The sequence below is a fragment of the Nerophis ophidion genome, linkage group LG26, assembly GCF_033978795.1.
Source record: "Nerophis ophidion isolate RoL-2023_Sa linkage group LG26, RoL_Noph_v1.0, whole genome shotgun sequence".
Lineage (NCBI taxonomy): Eukaryota > Metazoa > Chordata > Actinopteri > Syngnathiformes > Syngnathidae > Nerophis > Nerophis ophidion.
The window spans coordinates 36,107,272-36,131,197 of NC_084636.1; the positions used below are offsets into that span (position 1 = coordinate 36,107,272).

The following is a 23,926-nucleotide window of genomic DNA, read 5'->3' on the forward strand; positions in this document are numbered from 1 at the left end:
GAAGGAACATGGACTTTGTCACTTCTTGGAGAGAAGCTGTGGTGTCTTCAGAAGGAACATGGACTTTGTCAACTCTTGGAGAGAAGCTGTGGTGTCTTCAGAAGGAACATGGACTTTGTCACTTCTTGGAGAGAAGCTGTGGTGTCTTCAGAAGGAACATGGACTTTGTCAACTCTTGGAGAGAAGCTGTGGTGTCTTCAGAAGGAACATGGACTTTGTCACTTCTTGGAGAGAAGCTGTGGTGTCTTCAGAAGGAACATGGACTTTGTCAACTCTTGGAGAGAAGCTGTGGTGTCTTCAGAAGGAACATGGACTTTGTCAACTCTTGGAGAGAAGCTGTGGTGTCTTCAGAAGGAACATGGACTTTGTCAACTCTTGGAGAGAAGCTGTGGTGTCTTCAGAAGGAACATGGACTTTGTCAACTCTTGGAGAGAAGCTGTGGTGTCTTCAGAAGGAACATGGACTTTGTCAACTCTTGGAGAGAAGCTGTGGTGTCTTCAGAAGGAACATGGACTTTGTCAACTCTTGGAGAGAAGCTGTGGTGTCTTCAGAAGGAACATGGACTTTGTCAACTCTTGGAGAGAAGCTGTGGTGTCTTCAGAAGGAACATGGACTTTGTCAACTCTTGGAGGGAAGCTGTGGTGTCTTCAGAAGGGACATGGACTTTGTCAACTCTTGGAGAGAAGCTGTGGTGTCTTCAGAAGGAACATGGACTTTGTCAACTCTTGGAGAGAAGCTGTGGTGTCTTCAGAAGGAACATGGACTTTGTCAACTCTTGGAGAGAAGCTATGGTGTCTTCAGAAGGAACATGGACTTTGTCACTTCTTGGAGAGAAGCTGTGGTGTCTTCAGAAGGAACATGGACTTTGTCAACTCTTGGAGAGAAGCTGTGGTGTCTTCAGAAGGAACATGGACTTTGTCACTTCTTGGAGAGAAGCTGTGGTGTCTTCAGAAGGAACATGGACTTTGTCAACTCTTGGAGAGAAGCTGTGGTGTCTTCAGAAGGAACATGGACTTTGTCACTTCTTGGAGAGAAGCTGTGGTGTCTTCAGAAGGAACATGGACTTTGTCAACTCTTGGAGAGAAGCTGTGGTGTCTTCAGAAGGAACATGGACTTTGTCAACTCTTGGAGAGAAGCTGTGGTGTCTTCAGAAGGAACATGGACTTTGTCAACTCTTGGAGAGAAGCTATGGTGTCTTCAGAAGGAACATGGACTTTGTCACTTCTTGGAGAGAAGCTGTGGTGTCTTCAGAAGGAACATGGACTTTGTCAACTCTTGGAGAGAAGCTGTGGTGTCTTCAGAAGGAACATGGACTTTGTCACTTCTTGGAGAGAAGCTGTGGTGTCTTCAGAAGGAACATGGACTTTGTCAACTCTTGGAGAGAAGCTGTGGTGTCTTCAGAAGGAACATGGACTTTGTCACTTCTTGGAGAGAAGCTGTGGTGTCTTCAGAAGGAACATGGACTTTGTCAACTCTTGGAGAGAAGCTGTGGTGTCTTCAGAAGGAACATGGACTTTGTCAACTCTTGGAGAGAAGCTGTGGTGTCTTCAGAAGGAACATGGACTTTGTCAACTCTTGGAGAGAAGCTGTGGTGTCTTCAGAAGGAACATGGACTTTGTCAACTCTTGGAGAGAAGCTGTGGTGTCTTCAGAAGGAACATGGACTTTGTCAACTCTTGGAGAGAAGCTGTGGTGTCTTCAGAAGGAACATGGACTTTGTCAACTCTTGGAGAGAAGCTGTGGTGTCTTCAGAAGGAACATGGACTTTGTCAACTCTTGGAGAGAAGCTGTGGTGTCTTCAGAAGGAACATGGACTTTGTCAACTCTTGGAGAGAAGCTGTGGTGTCTTCAGAAGGAACATGGACTTTGTCAACTCTTGGAGAGAAGCTGTGGTGTCTTCAGAAGGAACATGGACTTTGTCAACTCTTGGAGAGAAGCTGTGGTGTCTTCAGAAGGAACATGGACTTTGTCAACTCTTGGAGAGAAGCTGTGGTGTCTTCAGAAGGAACATGGACTTTGTCAACTCTTGGAGAGAAGCTGTGGTGTCTTCAGAAGGAACATGGACTTTGTCAACTCTTGGAGAGAAGCTGTGGTGTCTTCAGAAGGAACATGGACTTTGTCAACTCTTGGAGAGAAGCTGTGGTGTCTTCAGAAGGAACATGGACTTTGTCAACTCTTGGAGAGAAGCTGTGGTGTCTTCAGAAGGAACATGGACTTTGTCAACTCTTGGAGAGAAGCTGTGGTGTCTTCAGAAGGGACATGGACTTTGTCAACTCTTGGAGAGAAGCTGTGGTGTCTTCAGAAGGAACATGGACTTTGTCAACTCTTGGAGAGAAGCTGTGGTGTCTTCAGAAGGAACATGGACTTTGTCACTTCTTGGAGAGAAGCTGTGGTGTCTTCAGAAGGAACATGGACTTTATCAACTCTTGGAGAGAAGCTGTGGTGTCTTCAGAAGGAACATGGACTTTGTCACTTCTTGGAGAGAAGCTGTGGTGTCTTCAGAAGGAACATGGACTTTGTCAACTCTTGGAGAGAAGCTATGGTGTCTTCAGAAGCAACATGGACTTTGTCAACTCTTGGAGAGAAGCTGTGGTGTCTTCAGAAGGAACATGGACTTTGTCAACTCTTGGAGAGAAGCTATGGTGTCTTCAGAAGGAACATGGACTTTGTCACTTCTTGGAGAGAAGCTATGGTGTCTTCAGAAGGAACATGGACTTTGTCAACTCTTGGAGAGAAGCTGTGGTGTCTTCAGAAGGAACATGGACTTTGTCACTTCTTGGAGAGAAGCTGTGGTGTCTTCAGAAGGAACATGGACTTTGTCAACTCTTGGAGAGAAGCTGTGGTGTCTTCAGAAGGAACATGGACTTTGTCAACTCTTGGAGAGAAGCTGTGGTGTCTTCAGAAGGAACATGGACTTTGTCAACTCTTGGAGAGAAGCTGTGGTGTCTTCAGAAGGAACATGGACTTTGTCAACTCTTGGAGAGAAGCTGTGGTGTCTTCAGAAGGAACATGGACTTTGTCAACTCTTGGAGAGAAGCTATGGTGTCTTCAGAAGGAACATGGACTTTGTCAACTTCTTGGAGAGAAGCTGTGGTGTCTTCAGAAGGAACATGGACTTTGTCAACTCTTGGAGAGAAGCTATGGTGTCTTCAGAAGGAACATGGACTTTGTCACTTCTTGGAGAGAAGCTGTGGTGTCTTCAGAAGGAACATGGACTTTGTCAACTCTTGGAGAGAAGCTATGGTGTCTTCAGAAGGAACATGGACTTTGTCACTTCTTGGAGAGAAGCTGTGGTGTCTTCAGAAGGAACATGGACTTTGTCAACTCTTGGAGAGAAGCTGTGGTGTCTTCAGAAGGAACATGGACTTTGTCACTTCTTGGAGAGAAGCTGTGGTGTCTTCAGAAGGAACATGGACTTTGTCAACTCTTGGAGAGAAGCTGTGGTGTCTTCAGAAGGAACATGGACTTTGTCACTTCTTGGAGAGAAGCTGTGGTGTCTTCAGAAGGAACATGGACTTTGTCAACTCTTGGAGAGAAGCTGTGGTGTCTTCAGAAGGAACATGGACTTTGTCAACTCTTGGAGAGAAGCTGTGGTGTCTTCAGAAGGAACATGGACTTTGTCAACTCTTGGAGAGAAGCTGTGGTGTCTTCAGAAGGAACATGGACTTTGTCAACTCTTGGAGAGAAGCTGTGGTGTCTTCAGAAGGAACATGGACTTTGTCAACTCTTGGAGAGAAGCTGTGGTGTCTTCAGAAGGAACATGGACTTTGTCAACTCTTGGAGAGAAGCTGTGGTGTCTTCAGAAGGAACATGGACTTTGTCAACTCTTGGAGAGAAGCTGTGGTGTCTTCAGAAGGAACATGGACTTTGTCAACTCTTGGAGAGAAGCTGTGGTGTCTTCAGAAGGAACATGGACTTTGTCAACTCTTGGAGAGAAGCTGTGGTGTCTTCAGAAGGGACATGGACTTTGTCAACTCTTGGAGAGAAGCTGTGGTGTCTTCAGAAGGAACATGGACTTTGTCAACTCTTGGAGAGAAGCTGTGGTGTCTTCAGAAGGAACATGGACTTTGTCACTTCTTGGAGAGAAGCTGTGGTGTCTTCAGAAGGAACATGGACTTTGTCAACTCTTGGAGAGAAGCTGTGGTGTCTTCAGAAGGAACATGGACTTTATCAACTCTTGGAGAGAAGCTGTGGTGTCTTCAGAAGGAACATGGACTTTGTCACTTCTTGGAGAGAAGCTGTGGTGTCTTCAGAAGGAACATGGACTTTGTCAACTCTTGGAGAGAAGCTGTGGTGTCTTCAGAAGGAACATGGACTTTGTCACTTCTTGGAGAGAAGCTATGGTGTCTTCAGAAGGAACATGGACTTTGTCACTTCTTGGTGAGAAGCTATGGTGTCTTCAGAAGGAACATGGACTTTGTCAACTCTTGGAGAGAAGCTGTGGTGTCTTCAGAAGGAACATGGACTTTGTCAACTCTTGGAGAGAAGCTGTGGTGTCTTCAGAAGGAACATGGACTTTGTCACTTCTTGGAGAGAAGCTGTGGTGTCTTCAGAAGGAACATGGACTTTGTCACTTCTTGGAGAGAAGCTGTGGTGTCTTCAGAAGGGACATGGACTTTGTCAACTCTTGGAGAGAAGCTGTGGTGTCTTCAGAAGGAACATGGACTTTGTCAACTCTTGGAGAGAAGCTGTGGTGTCTTCAGAAGGAACATGGACTTTGTCACTTCTTGGAGAGAAGCTGTGGTGTCTTCAGAAGGAACATGGACTTTGTCAACTCTTGGAGAGAAGCTGTGGTGTCTTCAGAAGGAACATGGACTTTATCAACTCTTGGAGAGAAGCTGTGGTGTCTTCAGAAGGAACATGGACTTTGTCACTTCTTGGAGAGAAGCTGTGGTGTCTTCAGAAGGAACATGGACTTTGTCAACTCTTGGAGAGAAGCTGTGGTGTCTTCAGAAGGAACATGGACTTTGTCACTTCTTGGAGAGAAGCTATGGTGTCTTCAGAAGGAACATGGACTTTGTCACTTCTTGGTGAGAAGCTATGGTGTCTTCAGAAGGAACATGGACTTTGTCAACTCTTGGAGAGAAGCTGTGGTGTCTTCAGAAGGAACATGGACTTTGTCAACTCTTGGAGAGAAGCTGTGGTGTCTTCAGAAGGAACATGGACTTTGTCAACTCTTGGAGAGAAGCTATGGTGTCTTCAGAAGGAACATGGACTTTGTCAACTCTTGGAGAGAAGCTATGGTGTCTTCAGAAGGAACATGGACTTTATCAACTCTTGAGACTGAGCCCACACCTTCATTCCCAAAGATTAAGAGTGGTGTGTTTGAAAAAGACGAAGGAAGGAGCGTCCGGACGAGCCTGCAACGTCACTTTCTGCACACTTTCTGTTTATGTCTGATACTACGTCTGATACTATGTCTGATACTATGTCTGATACTATGTCTGATACTACGTCTGATACTATGTCTTATACTACGTCTGATACCATGTCTGATACTGCAGTATGTCTGATACTACGTCTTATACTACATCTGATACTACAGTATGTCTGATACTACGTCTTATACTACATCTGATACTACAGTATGTCTGATACTACGTCTTATACTACATCTGATACTACAGTATGTCTGATACTACATCTTATACTACATCTGATACTACAGTATGTCTGATACTACGTCTTATACTACGTCTGATACTATGTCTTATACTACGTCTGATACTACAGTATGTCTGATACTACGTCTTATACTACATCTGATACTACAGTATGTCTGATACTACGTCTTATACTACATCTGATACTACAGTATGTCTGATACTACGTCTTATACTACATCTGATACTACAGTATGTCTGATACTACGTCTTATACTATGTCTGATACTACGTCTTATACTACGTCTGATACTATGTCTTATACTAAGTCTGATACTACAGTATGTCTGATACTACGTCTTATACTACATCTGATACTACAGTATGTCTGATACTACGTCTTATACTACATCTGATACTACAGTATGTCTGATACTACGTCTTATACTACGTCTGATACTGTCTTATACTACGTCTGATACTACAGTATGTCTGATACTACAGTATGTCTGATACTACGTCTTATACTACGTCTGATACTGTCTTATACTACGTCTGATACTACAGTATGTCTGATACTACAGTATGTCTGATACTACATCTGCTACTATGGCGGATACTACGTGGGGGCCAACAGGAAGTGGAAAAGTGAGTGTGGCGAGCACCAAGGACTTCATCAGCGTAATGAGAGCATAATGAGCGGTGCTGCAACCTCAGAGTCAAATTAGCTGCAGGCTTTTGCCGCTGATGGAGACCTCAGGAATTTGACCAAGTAAGAACTTCAGGCTGGAACACCCCCAACACTAGTCTCCCCCTACACCACCCACCCCCACCCTCCCCTCCACACGCCCAGCTCATGGACCAATGAGACCTGCCAGTCTTTTCCCTTACACTATGATATCTCACCCTGCAGTATATGTGAGTGTTAGGGACGATACAGTATGATATCTCACCCTACAGTATATGTGAGTGTTAGGGACGATACAGTATGATATCTCACCCTGCAGTATATATGAGTGTTAGGGACGATACAGTATGATATCTCACCCTGCAGTATATGTGAGTGTTAGGGACGATACAGTATGATATCTCACAGTGCAGTATATGTGAGAGTGTTAGGGACGATACAGTATGATATCTCACAGTGCAGTATATGTGAGTGTTAGGGACGATACAGTATGATATCTCACCCTGCAGTATATATGAGTGTTAGGGACGATACAGTATGATATCTCACCCTGCAGTATATGTGAGTGTTAGGGACGATACAGTATGATATCTCACAGTGCAGTATATGTGAGAGTGTTAGGGACGATACAGTATGATATCTCACAGTGCAGTATATGTGAGAGTGTTAGGGACGATACAGTATGATATCTCACAGTGCAGTATATGTGAGAGTGTTAGGGACGATACAGTATGATATCTCACAGTGCAGTATATGTGAGAGTGTTAGGGACGATACAGTATGATATCTCACAGTGCAGTATATGTGAGAGTGTTAGGGACGATACAGTATGATATCTCACAGTGCAGTATATATGAGTGTTAGGGACGATACAGTATATGTGAGAGTGATATAAGAGGTATGGATGTGTCAGAAGTTGGAAGAGAGGAGCATGATGTCACTTGACTGACTGACTGAGTCCAGTGGAGGCCAAGACATGGATCCAAAGAGAGGGTCTGACTAAGCAAAGCATGAACAGAACAATCCCAAAAAAACACAAAGGATCCAAGAACCTGGGTGTTCTTTTTTTTTTTGGACTGGAAAAATCATTAAAGCAATTTAACTTGCTCAAAGTTACTGAGTTCATGAACAAAAGCCCGAAAACAGTCCAACAAAAGCAACCAAAAACATGCAACACTGTGTCCTGACAACAACACACGTGTCACACAACAACACACGTGTCACACAACAACACACTGTGTCCTGACAACAACACACGTGTCACACAACAACACACTGTGTCCTGACAACAACACACGTGTCACACAACAACACACTGTGTCCTGACAACAACACACGTGTCACACAACAACACACTGTGTCCTGACAACAACACACGTGTCACACAAAACACACTATGTCCTGACAACAACACACTGTGTCCTGACAACAACACACTGTGTCCTGACAACAACACACGTGTCACACAACACACTGTGTCCTGACAACAACACACTATGTCCTGACAACAACACACGTGTCACACAACAACACACTATGTCCTGACAACAACACACGTGTCACACAACAACACACGTGTCACACAACAACACACGTGTCACACAACAACACACGTGTCACACAACAACACACTGTGTCCTGACAACAACACACTGTGTCCTGACAACAACACACGTGTCACACAACACACTGTGTCCTGACAACAACACACTATGTCCTGACAACAACACACGTGTCACACAACAACACACTATGTCCTGACAACAACACACGTGTCACACAACAACACACTATGTCCTGACAACAACACACTGTGTCCTGACAACAACACACGTGTCACACAACAACACACGTGTCACACAACAACACACTATGTCCTGACAACAACACACGTGTCACACAACAACACACGTGTCACACAACAACACACATGTCACACAACAACACACTGTGTCCTGACAACAACACACGTGTCACACAACAACACACGTGTCACACAACAACACACTGTGTCCTGACAACAACACACGTGTCACACAACAACACACTGTGTCCTGACAACAACACACGTGTCACACAACAACACACTGTGTCCTGACAACAACACACGTGTCACACAACAACACACTGTGTCCTGACAACAACACACGTGTCACACAAAACACACTATGTCCTGACAACAACACACGTGTCACACAAAACACACTATGTCCTGACAACAACACACTGTGTCCTGACAACAACACACTGTGTCCTGACAACAACACACGTGTCACACAACACACTGTGTCCTGACAACAACACACTATGTCCTGACAACAACACACGTGTCACACAACAACACACTATGTCCTGACAACAACACACGTGTCACACAACAACACACGTGTCACACAACAACACACGTGTCACACAACAACACACGTGTCACACAACAACACACTGTGTCCTGACAACAACACACTGTGTCCTGACAACAACACACGTGTCACACAACACACTGTGTCCTGACAACAACACACTATGTCCTGACAACAACACACGTGTCACACAACAACACACTATGTCCTGACAACAACACACGTGTCACACAACAACACACTATGTCCTGACAACAACACACTGTGTCCTGACAACAACACACGTGTCACACAACAACACACGTGTCACACAACAACACACTATGTCCTGACAACAACACACTGTGTCCTGACAACAACACACGTGTCACACAACAACACACGTGTCACACAACAACACACTGTGTCCTGACAACAACACACGTGTCACACAACAACACACGTGTCACACAACAACACACTGTGTCCTGACAACAACACACGTGTCACACAACAACACACGTGTCACACAACAACACACGTGTCACACAACAACACACGTGTCACACAACAACACACTGTGTCCTGACAACAACACACGTGTCACACAACAACACACGTGTCACACAACAACACACTGTGTCCTGACAACAACACACGTGTCACACAACAACACACGTGTCACACAACAACACACGTGTCACACAACAACACACGTGTCACACAACAACACACGTGTCACACAACAACACACGTGTCACACAACAACACACTGTGTCCTGACAACAACACACGTGTCACACAACAACACACGTGTCACACAACATCACACGTGTCACACAACAACACACGTGTCACACAACAACACACGTGTCACACAACAACACACGTGTCACACAACAACACACGTGTCACACAACAACACACTGTGTCCTGACAACAACACACGTGTCACACAACAACACACGTGTCACACAACAACACACGTGTCACACAACAACACACTGTGTCCTGACAACAACACACGTGTCACACAACAACACACGTGTCACACAACAACACACGTGTCACACAACAACACACGTGTCACACAACAACACACTGTGTCCTGACAACAACACACGTGTCACACAACAACACACGTGTCACACAACAACACACGTGTCACACAACAACACACTGTGTCCTGACAACAACACACGTGTCACACAACAACACACGTGTCACACAACAACACACGTGTCACACAACAACACACGTGTCACACAACAACACACGTGTCACACAACAACACACGTGTCACACAACAACACACTGTGTCCTGACAACAACACACGTGTCACACAACAACACACGTGTCACACAACAACACACGTGTCACACAACAACACACGTGTCACACAACAACACACGTGTCACACAACAACACACGTGTCACACAACAACACACTGTGTCCTGACAACAACACACGTGTCACACAACAACACACGTGTCACACAACAACACACGTGTCACACAACAACACACGTGTCACACAACAACACACTGTGTCCTGACAACAACACACGTGTCACACAACAACACACGTGTCACACAACAACACACTGTGTCCTGACAACAACACACGTGTCACACAACAACACACGTGTCACACAACAACACACGTGTCACACAACAACACACTGTGTCCTGACAACAACACACGTGTCACACAACAACACACGTGTCACACAACAACACACGTGTCACACAACAACACACGTGTCACACAACAACACACTGTGTCCTGACAACAACACACGTGTCACACAACAACACACGTGTCACACAACAACACACGTGTCACACAACAACACACGTGTCACACAACAACACACGTGTCACACAACAACACACGTGTCACACAACAACACACGTGTCACACAACAACACACGTGTCACACAACAACACACTGTGTCCTGACAACAACACACGTGTCACACAACAACACACGTGTCACACAACAACACACGTGTCACACAACAACACACGTGTCACACAACAACACACGTGTCACACAACAACACACGTGTCACACAACAACACACTGTGTCCTGACAACAACACACGTGTCACACAACAACACACGTGTCACACAACAACACACGTGTCACACAACAACACACGTGTCACACAACAACACACATGTCACACAACAACACACGTGTCACACAACAACACACTGTGTCCTGACAACAACACACGTGTCACACAACAACACACGTGTCACACAACAACACACGTGTCACACAACAACACACGTGTCACACAACAACACACTGTGTCCTGACAACAACACACGTGTCACACAACAACACACGTGTCACACAACAACACACTGTGTCCTGACAACAACACACGTGTCACACAACAACACACGTGTCACACAACAACACACGTGTCACACAACAACACACTGTGTCCTGACAACAACACACGTGTCACACAACAACACACGTGTCACACAACAACACACGTGTCACACAACAACACACTGTGTCCTGACAACAACACACGTGTCACACAACAACACACTGTGTCCTGACAACAACACACGTGTCACACAACAACACACACATGCATTAAAACATCAACACCAACAACATCAGTGTCCACCAACAACCTCTTGGCCACCAAGACCATGGGCACTCCCAGCCAGCAGACCAAGTCCAGAGAGTGTGTTCCATGGTTCCTCTGCAACAAAGAGAATCTGGCTGCCAGGTGAACAAAGCTGGGAGTGTCCCCGGGTGGAAGAAGACTTGGATCCGGTCACTCTTCGTATTTCCTCCAGAGTCCTGACTGACAGCCAGTGAGGGAGGACATGTTCTACGACAGAAGCTGATGGTTCTGTGTGGACTAGTTCTACATGGTCTACAACAGAAGCTGATGGTTCTGTGTGGACTAGAAAGCTGGCAGCCAACAGCAACACCTTTGATGTGCAAAGTGTTTCCAACGCAGCCAACGAGCGTCCAGAGAGCTCGGACCCCGCAAGGCTCAGGGACCGGGAGTACACAGTCACGGAGGTCTGGTCTTGGGCTCGGCTTCTTTGGACCTTGTGGCTCCCCACCCAGCGACTTTGACAGCAGCAACAGTGTCAGAAGTCCAAAGTGGTTTAGAGGCAACAAATGTGCCTGAACACTAAAGTTGGTCTGTAGATGAACATGAAGCGCCGTACAACTCCCCAGCGGTTGAAGTCAAAATGAGCGTCTAACTGTGCTTGCTAACACTTTCAAAAAACTGAAAGAAGAAGAACAGCAATGACTGCTATCATAGCAGAAGCTACAAAACAACCAAAGAAACTGAAGTTTTTTTTTAATCTGAGGAGACAAAAAAAGAAAAAAGGAGGCTCCCTGGATTATTTATATATATATATGTATATATATATATATATATATATACACACACATGTATATATGTACAGGGTGAGATACCATAGTGTATAGTCCCTAACACTCTCACATATACTGCATATATATATATACAAACCCCGTTTCCATATGAGTTGGGAAATGGTGTTAGATGTAAATATAAACAGAATACAATGATTTGCAAATCCTTTTCAAGCCATATTCAGTTGAATATGCTACAAAGACAACATATTTCATGTTCAAACTAATACATTTTTTTTTTTTTTGCAAATAATCATTAACTTTAGAATTTGATGCCAGCAACAGGTGACAAAGAAGTTGGGAAAGGTGGCAATAAATACTGATAAAGTTGAGGAATGCTCATCAAACACTTATTTGGAACATCCCACAGGTGTGCAGGCTAATTGGGAACAGGTGGGTGCCATGATTGGCTATAAAAGCAGCTTCCCAAAAGTGTTCAGCCTTTCACAAGAAAGGATGGGGCGAGGTACACCCCTTTGTCCACAACTGTGTGAGCAAATAGTCAAACAGTTTAAGAACAACCTTTCTCAAAGTGCAATTGCAAAAAATGTACGGATTTCAACATCCACGCTCCATAATATCATCAAAAGGTTCAGAGAATCTGGAGAAATCACTCCACGTAAGCGGCATGGCCGGAAACCAACATTGAATGACCGTGACCTTCCATCCCTCAGACGGCACTGTATTAAAAACCAACATCAATCTCTAAAGGATATCACCACATGGGCTCAGGAACACGCCGTCTTTTTCAGTGACGCCCCTGCTTATTTCAGCAAGACAATGCCAAGCCACATTCAGCACGTGTTACAACAGCGTGGCTTCGGAAAAAGAGTGTGGGTACTTTCCCGGCCCGCCTGCAGTCCAGACATGTCTCCCATGGAAAATGTGTGGCGCATTATGAAGCGTAAAATAGGACAGCGGAGACCCCGGACTGTTGAAGGACTGAAGCTCTACATAAAACAAGAATGGGAAAGAATTCCACTTTCAAAGCTTCAACAATTAAATGAAATGGTGATGTAACACAGTGGTGAACATGCCCTTTCCCAACTACTTTGGCACTTGTTGCAGCCATGAAATTCTAAGTTAATTATTATTTGAAAAAAAAAAAAGTTTATGAGTTTGAACATCAAATATGTTGTCTTTGTAGCATATTCAACTGAATATGGCTTGAAAAGGATTTGCAAATCATTGTATTCTGTTTATATTTACATCTAACACCATTTCCCAACTCATATGGAAACTGGGTTTTTATATATATATATATATATATATATATATATATATATATATATATATATATATTAGGGGTGGGAAAGTTAATGCGTTAATTACGAGTTAACTCATCAATCTATTAACGCCGACAATTACTTTATCGCGCATTTGCGTATGTTGTTTACATGCTTTTATTTTGTTAACGCCTATTGCTGTCTCCTGCGGAAAAGGAAGGAAAACGCGGAAAAAAAACAAACCAAGCATGGAGAAGAAGGGTAACGCAACAGAACTTTTACAGGGTCATTTTTATTATAAAGTACTTCCAGGCGGCAGATTTGACAGAAGCAAAGTGGTTTGTAGCCACTGCCAAGCTGAATGTTCTTATCAAGGGAGTACTTCCAGTCTAAAATATCACCTTCACGCCAAGCAGACTGTAGATGTGAGCACACCATTCAACAAAGCAGAAAGTGGAGCCACTGAATTGGTCATTTTATAGGCTTTGGCAGACTACGTTAAATGCAGCGTAGAAGTAGAAGTAGAGATAAAGGTGAGCAAGAGAAGCTAACAAATGCCAAAACGAAGTGGATAGTTCCAGACTGTAGGCCCATTAGTGTTGTGGAAGACGGCGGCCTGAGAAACATTGTGCTAATGGCAACAAGTGACAGCACGTATGAGCTGCCATCGCACCAGGAATACAGCAGTTGTATGAAAAGGAGAGGACTGTAGAAGTGCATTATATTGATGACAAGTGGGAGCTGCTTTCACATGCTCTGTCTATCGTGAAAAGAGAGGAGAGGCATTATGCTGAAATATGTGCGGGGCATACAGTGTTAAAAGTGTGTTTGCACAGAAAATGTTATGGCACTTTAATTCATAGGGCAGTACATTCATAATTAATAGCCGGCAAGTTCTAAGAATAAACAAACTGCACCGAGTTGAGTGAGATTCTCTGAAGGAACTCCATTATTAACATGGACTTTACATTCTAGTCTCCTGTAGAGGAAATCCCAGGGGTGAAGTGTTTTGTGCTTCACCCTTTCTTTTCTTTCTGATAAAAGAAAATGTTTCTGCTGTTACCTCAGAAATCACCTGTTTGGATGTTATGATTGTGGCTCAGAGATTTGTATGTAGATTATATTTATTTTCCAGAACAAACAGGATAACTTAAATACCCTGGCAGTGGCAATAAGCTTGAATGTTTGTATTTACATTTTTTGAATTGATTTTTATAAAATATGCTGTTTAACAAGGACTGATTTAAATTGTGTTTGCACAACAAATGTTTTGGCGCTTTTGTTCATGTGGGAGAATATTCCAATAAAGGTGCACTACACACTACTTTGGAATTCATTATTGGGCTTTGTGTATACAATGCAGTTAATCGTGATTAAATGGAGAAAAAGTGTGATTAACTTCGATTAAAATTTGTAATTGTTGCCCAGCCCTAAAATATATATATATATATATATATATATATATATATATATATATATATATATATATATATATATATATATATATATATATATATATATATATATATATATATATATATATATACACATATATATATATATATATATATATCCATCCATTTTCTTTCGGTTATTCCCTTTGGGGTCGCGGGGGGCGCTGGTGCCTCTCTCAGCTACAATCGGGCGGAAGGGGGGGTACACCCTGGACAGGTCGCAGGGCCAACACAGATAGACAGACAACATTCACACACTAGGGACCATTTAGTGTTGCCAATCAACCTATCCCCAGGTGCATGTGTTTGGAGGTGGGAGGGGCCTATCCCCAGGTGCATGTCTTTGGAGGTGGGAGGAAGCCAGAGTACCTGGAGGGAACCCACGCATTCACGGGGAGAACATGCAAACTCCACACAGAAAGATCCGGAGCCTGGGATTGAACCCAGGACTACTCAGGACCTTCGTATTGTGAGGCAGACGCACTAACCCCTCTTCCACCGTGAAGCCCTATATGCATATATATATATATATATATATATATATATATATATGTGTGTGTGTGTGTGTGTATATCTACACACACACACAGTGTTATTTATAATTTAAAACAATAATATCTACATTATGTAATATTGTGTCACCATTAAACAATACAATTATTATACAATATTTTAAGTTATATATATTCTGGTACTTTCATCTCCTCCTGGACCGTCGATGAGAGCAGAAGTGAACACCTGAGCAAACTATGTTCAGCTTTACTTAGCGAAGGCAAACACTAAAAGTAAACACAAACAAGGAAGGAAAGAAACGGACACAAAGTGCTACAGTAAGCACCTTGGCAAGTTTGCACCCCAACTGCATTATGGGCAATTGTGTTTCTTGGAGCCAAGCTCGTTAAAATAGGAGAAGAAAAGGCAGGTCTGAGCAGTAAACACTGACTGACTGACTGACGTAAGCCCGATGCACGTCCAAGCACACCTCCACATTAGCTTCTCATTAGCACGCTGTTCATGAAACAGTAATGATAAATCACGACTTTATTTACACCTCCTGGACACCTCATTAGGAACCCCCCCTGCCCAGACACTTGCCCTGGCCCAGTTGTGGAGCGCTGTGTGGTATTTGGAGGAGGTGTCAGCGCGACCCCGGCGCCAAGAGGAAGAACATCGCCATCTGGGATCAGTTAGCGCTCTGCTCTGCGTCACGCTGCCGTGGACGCCATTATCACGCCATCAGACATGTGCAGGAGACGTGTGGAGGCAGCAGCTGCATGCACACGCGTGTAACTCACACCTTGTCCTGTTGTGTATAAACACCCAGGGCGGGAAATTCCCTTCTTCAGCAACACAAGCCAGGGACAAACCCTCCTCAAACTCTCCAACATGGCCGTCAGCTGCTTTGTGTCTGTCAGCGCGGCCACGGAGGCTTTAACTGACAAATAAATACACCCGCAACCATCTGTGCAGCAGACAACTACACTTTTATACTTGTGTCAACTCATCTGCATACACCAGTACCATACAAGTATTGTAGCCAACCATAACGTATCCCAAGAGACATCCTGCAATTTTGTGAATCCCTGCCTGACTGTCTCTCAGCAGGATGTACAGTATGTAGCTCACAAGTCAAATGGCATTAACACGCTCAAATTAACCAGTTTAAAAATGTCATGACTTCATCAAAATAGACAAAAGAGATGCCATTTTTGACCCACATCGGGGGTGCTACCAACACGCCAAATTTGAACGTGATCCAAATAAAACTGTGACCACTGTTCTGCGAACAAAAAACATCGGACAGCTAAGTGGAAAGGTAACTAAAATTTCTCAAAGATAAACTAATAAAAAAAATTACCAAGTTAATAAAAAAAAAAAAAAAGTAAAAATGGTAAAACAAGTCACTGAAATACTTTTCCGCAACTCAAAAAGATGGCCATCAGCTGCTTTGTGACTGTCAGCGTTACTACGGCGGATTTAACTGACACGATAACTGGCTGTACTCGCACACATAAATACACCCGGAACCATCTGTGCAGCAGGCAAATACACTTTTATACTTCAATCAATCAATGTTTACTTGTGTTAACTCATCTGGATACACCAGTACGATACAGTTCTCGTGTATCGGAGCCAACCATAATGTATTCCAAAAGACATCCTGCAACTGTTTATGACGTGTATCTCCTCCTGAGTGTCTCACAGCAGGATATACAGTATGTAGCTTACAAGTCAAATGTCATTAATACACTCAAAGTAACCAGTTTAAATATGTCATAACTTCATCACAATACACAAAAGAGACGCCATTTTTGGCCCACATCGCCATTTCAGGTACTGTTACCAACACCCCAAATTTGAACGTGCTCCAAATAAAACTGTGACCGCTGTCCTGCGAACAAAAAAACATCGGACAGCTGGGTGGATGTCTGTCAGCGCAACTACGGCGGCTTTAACTGCCATGACAGCCGGCTGCGCTTGCACAAATAAATACACCCGCAAAAATCTGTGCAGCAGACAACTACACTTTTATACTTGTGTTAACTCATCTGCATACACCAGTACGATACGTATATCAGAGCCAACCATAACGTATCCCAAGAGACATCCTGCAATTTGCAATCCTGCCATGATAGCCGGCTGCACTTGCACACATAAATACACCTGCAACCATCTGTGCAGCAGGTAAATACACTTTTATACTTGTGTTAACTCATCTGGATACACCAGTACGATACAGTTCTCGTGTATCGGAGCCAACCATAATGTATCCCAAAAGACATCCTGCAACTGTTTATGACGTGTATCTCCGCCTGACTGTCTCTCAGCAGGATATACAATATGTAGCTTACAAGTCAAATGGCATTAATACACTCATATTAACCAGTTTGAAAATATCACAACTTCATCATAATAGACGAGAGATACACTATTTTTGGCCCACATCGGCATTTCAAGAACTGTTACCAACACGCCAAATTTGAACGTGATCCAAATTAAACTGTGACCACTGTCCTGCGAACAAAAAAATATCGGACAGCTGTGTGGCTTTTTGTCAGCGAGGCTACGGCGGCTTTAACGGCCATGATAGCCGGCTGCACTCGCACACTTAAATACACCCAGAACCATCCGTGCAGCAGGCAACTACACTTTAATACTTGCGTATAAATAACTCATCTGCATACACCAGTACGATACAGTTCGGAGCCAACCATAACGTAGCCAAAGAGACATCCTGCAACTGTTTATGACTTGTGTATCTCAGCCTGACTGTCTCTCAGCAGGATATACAGTATGTACAGTAGCTTACAAGTCAAATGTCATTAATACACTCCAATCAACCAGTTTAAAAATGTCATAACTTCAACAAAATTGAAAAAAAAAGTCGTAATTTTTGCTCCACATCGGCATTTCAAGTACTGATACTAACATGCTAAATTTGAACATTATCCAAATAAAACTGTGACCACTGTCCTGGGAACAAAAAAACATCGGACTATGAATTTTAAAGGATACTCTAACAAACATCATATTCATATTTTTCCAAAAAATGAAAAAAATAACTAAGTGAAAAAATCCATAAATAAATGCTCCACTTTTGAATCTTACGTTCCCTGTGCTACTAATGCTAATGCTAATGCTAATGCAGCAAACAAACAGTGACTCTCAGCTGGACTCACATGGAAGGTGCGTGGGACGCCCGGGACCAGGTTTTCCGTCTTGACCTTCCAGACGAGGGGCCCGGGGGAGTTGAGCACAAACACCAGAGGCTTGCGGTGGCGCAACAGCGACTGGATGGGCTTCAGGTGCAGCTCCACCTGCTGGACGGGAGGGAGCACAGCTGGTGAGCGACAAAAACAAGACCTCCCTGACATTGTTGTGGTCTCCCCGAGGCTGATTAGTCCCACACTACACACAAATTATCATTCTTCTTCTTGAAGTCTTTTTATCAGCGACTGATAAGAAGTGTTTGCCCTGCATGTATCTCGGGCGAGCACAGAGGAGTCTTTGTTGGGCCTCCTCACTCAACTCGGCTTTGCTCTCGTCCCCAAACACCTTTCACAGTCTGCTACACAACAGGAAAAACCAAAAGTCTTGCTTCCTTCCGTTCTCATTCTGCAGAGGCCAGCATCTTGTGTTCTTGCAGCTCAAGTCTCGGCGCTCAAACATCTTCTCAGCATCCTTCCCACGCTAATCACGTCAGCACAAATTGGGGCTAAGCGGAGCCGCAAAGAAGTGTGTTATTTAACGACGCACTCACAAACTTTATCAGTGGCAGGCCGTTACAATGAAGCGGCCTTTGTTTGTGAATGAAGAGCAAACAATGGACAAGTGAGCTGGCTGCGGACACACAGTCCTGCTCTAAAGTCTACGTGCGCTTGTAAAGAACAGCATGTCTTGACTTTCAAATCATTTCTACTACTCTTATTTTTTTGGTGATGTACTGATTGGAGCACATACTTGTTGCTCGCTAAAAACATTAATGAAGTTTGCTTCTTTTATGAATTGATTATGGCTCTACTGACCCCTAAAAGTTACCCCAAAAAGGATCATCTTCCCACTAATATGAAGAGATTTGGGCAATCAAAGTCAAAGGTCCCAAAGTACCCCAAAAAAAGGATCATACTTCCCCTAAAGGTCCCAAAGTACTCCCAAAAAGGGGATCATACTTCCCCTAAGGGTCCCAAAGTACCCCCCAAAAATAGATCCACGCCCCCTAAAGGTCCCAAAGTGCACCCCTCCAAAATGTATCATCTTCCCCCTAAAGGTCCAAAAGTACCCCCAAAAAGGTTAATCTTCCCACTAATATCAAGAGATTTGGCAATCAAAGTCAAAGATCCCAAAGTACCCCCCTCCAAAATGTATCATCTTTCCCCTAAAGGTTCCAAAGTACCCCCCTCCAAAATGTATCATCTTTCCCCTAAAGGTCCCAAAGTACCCCCCTCCAAAATGTATCATCTTTCCCCTAAAGGTCCCAAAGTACCCCCCTCCAAAATGTATCATCTTCCCCCTAAAAGTCCCAAAGTACCCCCCTCCAAAATGTATCATCTTTCCCCTAAAGGTCCCAAAGTACCCCCCTCCAAAATGTATCATCTTTCCCCTAAAGGTCCCAAATTACATCCCCTCCAAAATATATAATCTTTCCCCTAAAGGTCCCAAAGTACCCCCCCTCCAAAATATATAATCTTTCCCCTAAAGGTCCCAAATTACATCCCCTCCAAAATATATAATCTTCCCCCTAAAGGTCCCAAAGTACCCCCATCCAAAATTGATCAACTTCCCCCTAAAGGTCGCAAAGTAAACTCAAAAAGGGACTCATACTTCCCCTAAAGGTCCAAAAGTATCCCCCCCAAAACAGATCAATGTCCCCTAAAGGTCCCAAAGTACCCCCTCCCAAATGTATCACCTTCCCCCTAAAGGTCCAAAAGTACCCCCAAAAAGGTTAATCTTCCCACTAATATCAAGAGATTTGGCAATCAAAGTCAAAGGTCCCAAAGTACCCCAAAAAAGGGGATCATACTTCCCCTAAAGGTCCCAAAGTACCCCCCAAAAATAGATCCACGCCCCCAAAGGTCCCAAAGTACAACCCCCCAAAATGTATCATATTCCCCCTAAAGGTCCCAAAGTACCCTAAAAAAGGGGATCATACTTCCCCTAAAGGTCCCAAAGTACCCCCCAAAAATAGATCCACGCCCCCAAAGGTCCCAAAGTACAACCCCCCAAAATGTATCATATTCCCCCTAAAGGTCCCAAAGTACCCTAAAAAAAGGGATCATACTTCCCCTAAAGGTTCTAAAGTACCCCCCCGAAAATGTTTGTTATTCATCTTCCCTCTAAAGGTCCCAAGTACTCCTAAATAATGTATCATATTCCCCTAAAGGTCCCAAAAAACCCCAAAAGGATCATCTTCCCACTAACATTAAGAGATTTAGACAATCAAAGTCAAAGGTCCCAAAGTATCATCCTTACCCTCAAGATCCCAAAAAGGATCATCTTCCCCCTAAAGGTCCCAAAGTACCTGAAAAAGGATAATCTTCCCCCTGATACCAAGAGATGTGGGCAATCAAAGTCAAAGGTCCCAAAGTAGCCACAAGGACAAGAGCTGCAGACATCAGAAAGAAGTCCACCAAAAACCAGGAACAAGTCCACCAGAGCATCTCCACACAAGGAGAAGAAAGCGAATGCTGAGATGTTGTTGTTGTTGTTTGTTGTTGCAAGAAGGCTCCCCTGCAGCCTGGAAACAGCCTGTTCCTCGGTCCTGAGGGAGCAGATACGACCAGGACTGCCTTTGAGGGACCATGGAGACTTGGAGGTCCTGAGGGAGCAGATATGATCAGGACTGCCTTTGAGGGACCATGGAGACTTGGAGGTCCTGAGGGAGCAGATATGATCAGGACTGCCTTTGAGGGACCATGGAGACTTGGAGGTCCTGAGGGAGCAGATGTGATCAGGACTGCCTTTGAGGGACCATGGAGACTTGGAGGTCCTGAGGGAGCAGATGTGATCAGGACTGCCTTTGAGGGACCATGGAGACTTGGAGGTCCTGAGGGAGCAGATGTGATCAGGACTGCCTTTGAGGGACCATGGAGACTTGGAGGTCCTGAGGGAGCAGATGTGATCAGGACTGCCTTTGAGGGACCATGGAGACTTGGAGGTCCTGAGGGAGCAGATATGATCAGGACTGCCTTTGAGGGACCATGGAGACTTGGAGGTCCTGAGGGAGCAGATGTGATCAGGACTGCCTTTGAGGGACCATGGAGACTTGGAGGTCCTGAGGGAGCAGATATGATCAGGACTGCCTTTGAGGGACCATGGAGACTTGGAGGTCCTGAGGGAGCAGATGTGATCAGGACTGCCTTTGAGGGACCATGGAGACTTGGAGGTCCTGAGGGAGCAGATGTGATCAGGACTGCCTTTGAGGGACCATGGAGACTTGGAGGTCCTGAGGGAGCAGATATGATCAGGACTGCCTTTGAGGGACCATGGAGACTTGGAGGTCCTGAGGGAGCAGATATGATCAGGACTGCCTTTGAGGGACCATGGAGACTTGGAGGTCCTGAGGGAGCAGATATGATCAGGACTGCCTTTGAGGGACCATGGAGACTTGGAGGTCCTGAGGGAGCAGATGTGATCAGGACTGCCTTTGAGGGACCATGGAGACTTGGAGGTCCTGAGGGAGCAGATATGATCAGGACTGCCTTTGAGGGACCATGGAGACTTGGAGGTCCTGAGGGAGCAGATGTGATCAGGACTGCCTTTGAGGGACCATGGAGACTTGGAGGTCCTGAGGGAGCAGATGTGATCAGGACTGCCTTTGAGGGACCATGGAGACTTGGAGGTCCTGAGGGAGCAGATATGATCAGGACTGCCTTTGAGGGACCATGGAGACTTGGAGGTCCTGAGGGAGCAGATATGATCAGGACTGCCTTTGAGGGACCATGGAGACTTGGAGGTCCTGAGGGAGCAGATATGATCAGGACTGCCTTTGAGGGACCATGGAGACTTGGAGGTCCTGAGGGAGCAGATGTGATCAGGACTGCCTTTGAGGGACCATGGAGACTTGGAGGTCCTGAGGGAGCAGATATGATCAGGACTGCCTTTGAGGGACCATGGAGACTTGGAGGTCCTGAGGGAGCAGATGTGATCAGGACTGCCTTTGAGGGACCATGGAGACTTGGAGGTCCTGAGGGAGCAGATGTGATCAGGACTGCCTTTGAGGGACCATGGAGACTTGGAGGTCCTGAGGGAGCAGATGTGATCAGGACTGCCTTTGAGGGACCATGGAGACTTGGAGGTCCTGAGGGAGCAGATATGATCAGGACTGCCTTTGAGGGACCATGGAGACTTGGAGGTCCTGAGGGAGCAGATATGATCAGGACTGTCTTTGAGGGACCATGGAGACTTGGAGGTCCTGAGGGAGCAGATGTGATCAGGACTGCCTTTGAGGGACCATGGAGACTTGGAGGTCCTGAGGGAGCAGATATGATCAGGACTGCCTTTGAGGGACCATGGAGACTTGGAGGTCCTGAGGGAGCAGATATGATCAGGACTGTCTTTGAGGGACCATGTAGACTTGGAGGTCCTGAGGGAGCAGATATGATCAGGACTGCCTTTGAGGGACCATGGAGACTTGGAGGTCCTGAGGGAGCAGATATGATCAGGACTGCCTTTGAGGGACCATGGAGACTTGGAGGTCCTGAGGGAGCAGATATGATCAGGACTGCCTTTGAGGGACCATGGAGACTTGGAGGTCCTGAGGGAGCAGATATGATCAGGACTGCCTTTGAGGGACCATGTAGACTTGGAGGTCCTGAGGGAGCAGATATGATCAGGACTGCCTTTGAGGGACCATGGAGACTTGGAGGTCCTGAGGGAGCAGATATGATCAGGACTGCCTTTGAGGGACCATGTAGACTTGGAGGTCCTGAGGGAGCAGATATGATCAGGACTGCCTTTGAGGGACCATGGAGACTTGGAGGTCCTGAGGGAGCAGATATGATCAGGACTGCCTTTGAGGGACCATGGAGACTTGGAGGTCCTGAGGGAGCAGATATGATCAGGACTGCCTTTGAGGGACCATGGAGACTTGGAGGTCCTGAGGGAGCAGATGTGATCAGGACTGCCTTTGAGGGACCATGGAGACTTGGAGGTCCTGAGGGAGCAGATATGATCAGGACTGCCTTTGAGGGACCATGGAGACTTGGAGGGCCAGACAGAAACAAGATGGCAATCACCTGAACAACAACAACCTGCTGAAATCTGCTGACTGCTGCTGAGGCTGACCTCACCTGGAGACCTTTAACCTGACCTCACCTGGAGATCTTTAACCTGACCTCACCTGGAGATCTTTAACCTGACCTCACCTGGAGATCTTTAACCTGACCTCACCTGGAGACCTTTAACCTGACCTCACCTGGAGACCTTTAACCTGACCTCACCTGGAGATCTTTAACCTGACCTCACCTGGAGACCTTTAACCTGACCTCACCTGGAGATCTTTAACCTGACCTCACCTGGAGATCTTTAACCTGACCTCACCTGGAGACCTTTAACCTGACCTCACCTGGAGACCTTTAACCTGACCTCACCTGGAGACCTTTAACCTGACCTCACCTGGAGATCTTTAACCTGACCTCACCTGGAGACCTTTAACCTGACCTCACCTGGAGACCTTTAACCTGACCTC

General features: G+C 45.1%; 1 protein-coding gene across 1 annotated transcript in view; it reads right to left on the bottom strand.

Annotated features, from left to right (window-relative positions):
- Positions 1 to 23,926, bottom strand: part of tgfbr3 (transforming growth factor, beta receptor III) — a 146,133-nt gene that overhangs the window by 54,341 nt on the left and 67,866 nt on the right. The window contains 1 exon segment of the mRNA XM_061888683.1: positions 18,420 to 18,557. Coding sequence (XP_061744667.1) covers positions 18,420 to 18,557 — 138 coding nt within the window.